Source organism: Orycteropus afer, unplaced genomic scaffold, assembly GCF_000298275.1.
Source record: "Orycteropus afer afer isolate SDZICR_OR568_19922 unplaced genomic scaffold, OryAfe1.0 scaffold00518, whole genome shotgun sequence".
Lineage (NCBI taxonomy): Eukaryota > Metazoa > Chordata > Mammalia > Tubulidentata > Orycteropodidae > Orycteropus > Orycteropus afer.
In genome coordinates, this window is record NW_006922105.1 from 1,279,756 (window position 1) to 1,288,271 (window position 8,516).

General features: G+C 38.5%; 1 protein-coding gene across 1 annotated transcript in view; it reads right to left on the reverse strand.

Moving 5' to 3' along the window:
- SHPRH (SNF2 histone linker PHD RING helicase) overlaps positions 1-8,516 on the reverse strand; it is a 102,007-nt gene that overhangs the window by 38,064 nt on the left and 55,427 nt on the right. Inside the window, exons 15-17 of the mRNA XM_007955614.2 lie at positions 6,120-6,212; positions 3,738-3,845; positions 2,625-2,767 (exon numbers count right to left, since the gene is read on the reverse strand). Coding sequence (XP_007953805.1) covers positions 2,625-2,767; positions 3,738-3,845; positions 6,120-6,212 — 344 coding nt within the window. The remainder of the gene's footprint in view (positions 1-2,624; positions 2,768-3,737; positions 3,846-6,119; positions 6,213-8,516) is intronic.

The following is an 8,516-nucleotide window of genomic DNA, read 5'->3' on the forward strand; positions in this document are numbered from 1 at the left end:
AAAAAAAAACAAAAACATATGTACTAGATATAGAATAGTTGCTCTATAAATACTTTCTAAAATAATTTGCATAGATACTTGGCCAAAATTAGGCCAGGTACTAATATTACTCACAAAAAGAAAATAAAGTTTTATTTCTAACTTATAAAAAATTTAAATTGGTCTTCAAGAATTAACCTTTATAATAAAGGGAAGAAGTAGCTTTGGAAAGACTGTCTCTGCTAACTCATGTCTGAGCTATGTAAACAGAGGGTGAAAAATATTATCAAAATAGCACTTAGCCAGGCTTAGCAATATTCTCTGACAGGTCCTTTAAAAAAAGACAGGAAAAAACAGTAATAGTAGGTAATTCTTATATATACTACTATATGACAGGCACTATTCTAAGTAAGCACTTCCAGTGCTCTGTGGTTCTACAGATAAAGAAATTAAGGCACAGAGAGCTTAAAAACCTTTCCGAAGGTCACAGAGCTAGTAAGTGGTGGGGCTGGGATCTGAACATAACAGCTGACTCAAGAACCTGTGCCTAATCCTTAAGCTACACAACCTTTCCCAACAATCACAAGCAAACATGAATCATTTGGTTTATGAGATATAAATGCCATTCAAAATCACAGATAATGAGAAAACAATTTCTGAATATAGACATAATGTTAAAAACAACACACACACACAGACATACACATATCTATATTGATGTATTCCCTATGTTCACACTTAAACATTCTGAAACTTTAATTTACGTTCCATTTTGCCTACTGTTTTTCCAAAGAATGTTTAATGGAAGGACATGTTACATTTCCCAACATGTCCTTTCACTGCCCTTTTATAGTCCTGGGACCTCACAACATGCAACAGGCGATGTGTTCTAATATGGGGATTTACAGCTTTTAAGTAGTTTCTGTATGACTTAAAAAAGATAACTTCATATGATTCCACTTACATGAAACATCTAAACAAGGTACATGCAAAGAGACAAAGGTTTACTAGTGGCTACCAGGGGCTGGGACAGTGGGAACAGCGAGTTATTTGTTAAAGGGGACTAAGTTTCTGTTTGGGATAATGAAAAACTCTGTAAACCGACGGTGTTGATGCACAACATGGTAAATACTATTAGTGTAACTGAATTGTACCCTTAAGAACACTTAAAATGACATTAAAAAAAATATATGCTCTATCTCAATAAAATTTTAAAGCAAAATAATGTCAAAATAATATTTTTATACCAGTTGATTGCACAATACTTAAGGAGCTCTGGTGGTGCAGCGGGTGAGGCATTTGGGTGTTAGCCAAACGAAATTAACGGTTCAAATCCACCAGCTGCTCCACAGAAGGAAGATGATGCAATCTACTTCTGTCAAGATTTATAGCCTTGGAAGCCCTACAGGGGTCACTGTGAGCTGTAATCGACACACTGGCTGTGGGTGGCAGAAGACATTAGGATAGAGCTCTAAAAGTAGACAAAATGAATCCTGACTAAAGTGACAGCATAGCTTGGGCTTAATAGGGAAAAATGAAAACATGCTCAAGAGCATAGGATACTGAATACCTGAGGAATGAGAAGCCTGTGGGGTTCTCTACGGTCAGAAGATGATGATTATAATAAATTACATCCACGTTAATATCTCAAGAAAAATAAAACCAAATCACTGCCATCGAGTTGGATCCGACTCATAGCAACCCCTCCTTTGGTTTCTGAGGTGGTATCTCTACGGAAGTAGATTGTCCAACCTTCCGAGGAGTGGCTGGTGGGTTTGAAATGCCAGCCTTCTGGTTAGCAGTCATATGCCTTAGGCACTACGGACACGTGGAAAATGTGGCATATGCTTTTAGGGATTTAGCAGACAGTTGGAAAAGCTTTTGGAAGAGTAAACTGAAGCATTTAAAAACATTTCAAACATGTTCTTGTGCTCAATTTCTCACTGATAACTAATGTCAATCCCAAGGCTGACTTCACACAAGTGAGGCAAAGAAAGACACTCTTTCTCTGTCCTCCTACCCAAAATCAATAGTTCTCTCACAGTGCTTAAATTCTCCATGTTAGATAATCCTTTAGGTTAAGTCACCAAGGATACTTTTGATGAAGAACAAATCTGTTCTTTGGGAAGAATTATTCATCACTAACACATACAGAGAAATATGCATACTCACCCATGAAGATGCTAAGAATGGATGAGAAGAAAGATGGGGTGGAAGCAGACAGAACTCTACAACAGACAATGCAGGCCACTGTGGCATCATGCTGCGTAGCTCTTAGGATAATGAACCAACACAGGAAGCATGAACGCCTCATGTCAAGAACAAACAGTTTCTAAAAAACAAAGCCTACTGAAACACCTTGTTTAAAGTGGGCTTTGAATATGTCTGACAAAGACATGAAGAAAATATTTTAAGTAGGATTTTAAAAACGTACTAAGAAGAATATTTTGAAATGGTTAATACCTAGAAAAAAAGGTACTCTTTTAAACGTGTATGTCTAGTATTCTTGTCTGATATGTCCTATTAATATTATGTACAACCCAGATGCTCACAGCCACAATATCTTATGCTATTTAACTGCATTTCTTAATACCAAATGATCTAAATATTTGGGGTGATTCCTTTATTTTGTACTGTGTTCTTACTTCTCTGACATAGAAAGCTTGCTAGTTTGTTGCTTGTAGTTGCTGTTTATTTCATTTCGCACTCGCTGGACAAGCTCCTCCTCAATAGCAAATTCTATTGCTCTCTCGATCACATTAAGCCACCAAGGGGAATTAGGATAAATCTGTAAGAAAATAAGGACATCAGTTGATAAATTAATATATACATACAGTTTTCAGTACTCACTATGTTTCCATGAGCAGGAAGGGTGATGTGAAGAACTCAATGTAAGTAATAAATGCTGCCCTCAAAAAGACTGTAACAGAAAAAAAGACATACATACACACTCTACAGAATGAGTGAGTACCACGCATATGTAATTAAAGAGAAAACCTGCCCCCTAACTGCTCTGGATGAATACAAGTTTACTGTATATACTTGGGAAACAAAACTGTACTAAAAGATACAAAAACAAAAATTTAACTCTCTCTATTTGAAGAGGTAACAGGTATTTTTCTCAGCACAAGGAAAGCTATCTTCCTAACCTTCAATAAATTAAACAAGATTCTACTCAAAGAATAATCTATAGTAATGAACAAAATTATATTCCAGAACATAAATGAATTACAAAGAATAAAAAGTGCAAATGATTTAAAAAAAAAAAAAAAAAAAGTAAAAGACAATGTATTTGTGTAGCCTTCTCTTTAGAGGTCAATACTGATTTCATAGAAGAGAAATTTTAGAAACCACAAATGGCATGTATTTCCTAAGAAAAATAACTGTGGTTCTAATGTTCTAACAGCTTAAAAAGAAAAGGCTGTGGAAAAAGATGCATCTAAGATCAAAAGGAGATTATGGACACTTTTACATTCTTCATAAGACAAATTGTTATAGTGCCAAGGTAAGAGGAAGCCCATTACACCTTAAAAGAAATGTAAGAGAATCACCTTAACACAGTTCATTTGTCAATGCATCTATTTGTTCATTCAGTCAATAAATATTGTTAACAGAAAATCCAGTTTTTATTGTGGGTCAGCTACTGTATTAGATACGAAGAATGTCAAGATCAAAGAAAGTACAAGATTCTCCTCAAACTGAGACAGAATGGTATCTGACACGGACAAGGGAAGGAGAAGGGTCACTCTGGGTCACACCTTCCTCTGGAGCTCACGTATGGTCTGCTGCACGGGCTGCAGCGCTTGCTGGGCCTCAGCGACTTCTGTATTACACTTGCTCATGTAATGCTCTCGCAGCTGTTTGGCCTGTGTCGGAACAGAGAAGCACCAACTGTCACTCAAAGCCTAGAAAATAATTTAGAATAACGTACCAAGAATAATGGGGTCTTTTTACATGTTACAGCTACTTAACTTGATTTAAACATAAACTCTGTAAGTGTACTGTACAGGACATAAAAGTCATGCTAGAAATTCCTAAGATGCATACTGAAGAGATCAAAAGTGACCTGTAAGTCACAAAACTGAAGAAATCCCCAAAGTTTACTCCCCAAATTTTTATCTAACTATTACCTGACTTAGGAAAAAACAAAGTGGCAACAAAAGAAGAGCAGTATTTGAAATGATGTGGCTCAGCAAGGACACCCGAAAGAACTTGTCTGTTTTACTTATTACAGCTTCTTGAAATTATTTCAGTTTAAAAATAAATAATACTTGGGAATCTACAGTAACACAGGGTATTAAAAGTTCTTCTCATTTCCCTTTTCAAGACAATAATGACAACATAATTTACTAGTAGCAGAAATATTAGAAAATTTTATTTTTAGAAACTTGTTAGAAAGTCTATGAAAATTCCCTTTTTTGCCATTCAACTAAAATTCTTAACTGGTTCAGAGACTATTTGATGAATAAGGAGAAGGATCAGAGACAGCACAGAACAGCATGAGGTGACTGGAGACCACTGAATGGAAAACCTTGATGCTTCCACCTACTAGTGAATGAAGCCATATAAAACTGCCAGTATCTGACCACCTCTGACTTGCAAAAATGCCGGCTTCATGTGGTTCAACTAAATCAATACATGTCTCTGGTATAGCATGTTAACTTCCTGGGGCTTCTGTTACTTCATTTGCAAAAGTTGCTGAAGCAGTGATTTCTAAGTTCTCTTAGTTTTGAAATACTCAAGTTTCACATTCTGTAAGAATCAGGCAAAAGTGGTGAGGTGGCCTCTTTGGACAAACATCTGTATCGTATAACTCTTCCTCCTCCTCACAATGCATTTTTCCTTCTGTCAGAACCTTCCAATTAATTTCTATTAAAATCCCTTGACTATTACTATTTGCTCATTTGAGCTAAGAAGGTACTGGGCTGTCCCCCAGAGACAAAGTTTCTTGTCCCTGAAGGTATCCAAAGAAAGAAAGATTGATTAAATTCAAAGACTGGCTGCCTGCACTAGGAAAGAAATTTCAATTTAAAACTTCCAACACTTCAGTGTGTTTTCCAGCATGACAAACAGCACACTAAAAGGACTATGTCCTTGTTTATATAAACTCATTTTTTTTAAACCTTGTTGATTCAAATAAAGACTCTACACTTAGAGGCTCAATGTTTCAAGCACATCTATTCTTCTCATTCCTACCACCTGTCTGTCTCGGTCCTTCCCGCTGTGGTAGCTTGTGCGTTGCTAGGATGCTGGAAGTGGGCCACTAGTATTTCAAACACCAAGAGAACCATCTAAGGTGGGCAGGTTTCCATCGAGCCTCCAGACAAAGACACATGAGGAAGAAAAGCAATCGACTTTTGAAAATCAGCCAATAAACTCCTATGGGTCACAGAATATTGTCCATGACTTCCACTAACTCACTTTGGCCAGGTCATCAGGAGGTTCTCATCAGTGGAGAAGCAGAGCACACGAATGATCGTGAGGAAGGCACAGCACCAGGCAACACCTTGTTTTGTTACCCAAGTGATCACTATGAGTCGGAGCCTACTCAAAGGCAACAACAACATCCTTTTGATTTAAGCACTGTCCCTCTCTTGGTCTTTAAAAAGGCAGACATCTCTGGGAGAACTAGTATAATAAGCTACTGACAACTTATAGTGAAATAATTTATCACTCTTCAGTGAAAGGCAAAACGTACTGCAGAAGGAACTTCCACGAGAGGAGAAAACCTATGTGAGAAGACACAAGAAATTTCACCAGAAACTTGAGTTTACCTACTATCTTAAACAGCACACAAAGAGACAGCTCAAAACTTGTTTTTCCCACCAAACAACATCGTTTACAGATTGGCCACAAAATCAACAAGGTCTCCTGTATTTGTTGTTTATTTACATCTTGCACTCTTAGCTACTATCTACAACAAGGAGTTACCACAGAGTTGCAAACATTTCACCAGAGAAACAAAATGAAATGGAGTACTGCCATTCTCTGCCATCCAAAATACCACAGGAAAGTCTGTAACAGTCAAGGCAGCAGGAAGACATTCTTACAGTTTTTTAAGTGCCCACATTGGAAAATACCAATTATAAGGAGAATAAAGTCTGAAAAAAATGTACCTTTGGAAAAAATACAATAATTACCTCCTCTTCAAGTCTGCCATCTCGCAAGGTAGGAGGTATCCCTGGGTGCTTGGCTCCTAACAGTTCCATTAAGTTATGAGTAGCGTGAAGTCTCTACAAACACACAAAAGGCAGTAATTATAACAGCAAATGTACTAACTCTAAAGACAGAGCCTACTATTAATATGGCAAGCAAAGCACTAACACTACGTTAAGATGAAATCACCGAACATGACTTTTCCTTGAATACAATTTGAGTACCGACTTTTTCCAGGGAAAATTGAATCCAGTTTTATAGTGAAGGTCTTAATTCATAATGACATGAACATTTTTCAGTTAAAAATACAGTCATTTGAAGTATAGATATGCATTTGGCAGAACACACAACGTTGGTTTATTTCTTCTATTTTACATGTATCTGCCACTGTATAGGCAACTATGAGTTACGTCACATCCTTCCAGTAAATAAAGAAGCAGACACCACAGGGGTATGAGTCTGGATAAACTTAGCAATTATTATAAAAATGAGGGTAATTAAGTAAGAGGGGTGTGATCTGGACATGCCAAACTTCAGGGTTGGAAGAGAAGCTGGAGGTGAAGGAACAGAAAGAAGAAAACAAAATCCTCTATCTCATAATTTAATATAAGCCAGCCTTTCCACTGTGGTATCAAGTCTGTGGCTTATTAGAGGCTCTGTCTGCAGGCAAGGGCTATGGGAAGAAATAAAGTAAAAGTAGATTGTTTTTCATTGTTAGCTTAAGGACCAAAGGATGATCAGGAAAGTATCTTCCGGGGAGATCTGATTTGAAGTCAGTGATTTGAAGCCTCACAAAAAGTTTATTCTGTTCAAGCAAAGATTGTTGGTCAGGTATACATCTTTGAAGAGTCATCTCAAGTACCCAAGGTCTTTTCAACATGGCCTCAGAGACAATATAATCAGTACTCTGACAGATTTAATAGCAGCGACAGAAGTGCAATTATAGAAATGTAAAAGTGGTAGATACGTGCTTCCTCAGCTCTGCATGCACCTGTGAAGAGGACTTTTGCTGTTTTTTGCATATGGTGAAATGGACTGGGAGGAATACTTGTGGTCTCTCTCTAGCCCCTGACATGTTTTCACCAAGAGAACATAGGGGTAAATCTGACTGGTGAGAACATGATACTCAGTCGGCCATGTTTTACCAGTAGATAGGGTTACTGTGACTCAAAAGTGAGAACCGGGCTCTTCACTCTTGAACTCATGCATCTTGGATGTATCTGTCTTCTTGCTACTCTTATACTTTTGTTTTCTTTACGCAGAAGCAGGATACCTTTGCACTTTCTCCTTCTTCTATGACATCGTGGTCCAAGACCTGCCTTCTGTAATCCTTATCCATGCAGAATATAAGCTGAATTTCAGTATTTGAATTTTCTCCCCTTCCTAACTGATCCGACATATATATTCCCTAATATACAGTTCAGTACTGTGAACATGTAGGTACCAAAGTTTGATGATGTACTGTGCAGAGAAAGCCTCACTTGGGACTTAAGACTGAGTTTGGATTAATAAAAATGGTTCTTATTTCCATTTGGCTAGAAAGCCTTTATCTGTATGACCCACTGGACTTGAACAAAGATGGGAAAAAATAATTATTATAATTCAAATATACAAATCCTTCTAGAAGATTTCTAAAAATTTAATGAGAAGACCATTGGATAGATTTTATTACCTAGTTCCCTTATTGGAGCCGCAGGGATCCAGGTGAGGAGAGAGAACCCAGGCACACCCAAAGCAGCAGGGTGGGAGAGAGGAAGAAAGGGGATTAAGAGCCTGGAACCGGACAGAGGAGCAGTCAGACGCAGAGATCCAGGTGAGGAGAGAGAACCCAGGCATGCCCAAAGCAGCAGGGTGGGAAAGAGGAAGAAAGGGGATTAAAAGCCAAGAACCTGGACAAAGGAGCAGTCAGCTGCAGGGATCCAGGTGAGGAGAGAGAACAAAGGCAAGCCCAAAGCAGCAGGGTGGGAGAGCAGGAGAAAGGGGATTAAAAGCCAGGAACCAGGACAGAGGAGAAGTCAGCCGCAGGGATCCAGATGAGGAGAGGGAACCCAGGCATGCCCAAAGCAGCAGAGTGGGAGAGTGGGAGAAAGGATATTAAAAGGCCAGGAACCCAAACAGAGGAGAAGTCAGCTGCAGGGACCCAGGTAAGGGTGGTACGAGAGGTTTCCAACAGGGAGACAAACCTGTCTGTCGGTTTGTCCTACCCTGGTGACGTGTTGATGTGAGTTTTGAGGCTGAGCCACTGGTGTTTCAAACCCAGCGGGATGCACATAGTGCACAGGTATTAGCCCAGTTTACAGACTGAGACAGACTAGGAAGAAGGAAGAGGCCGTCCACTTCTCAAAGAATTGGCCAGGGAAAACCTTATGAATAGCAAAGAA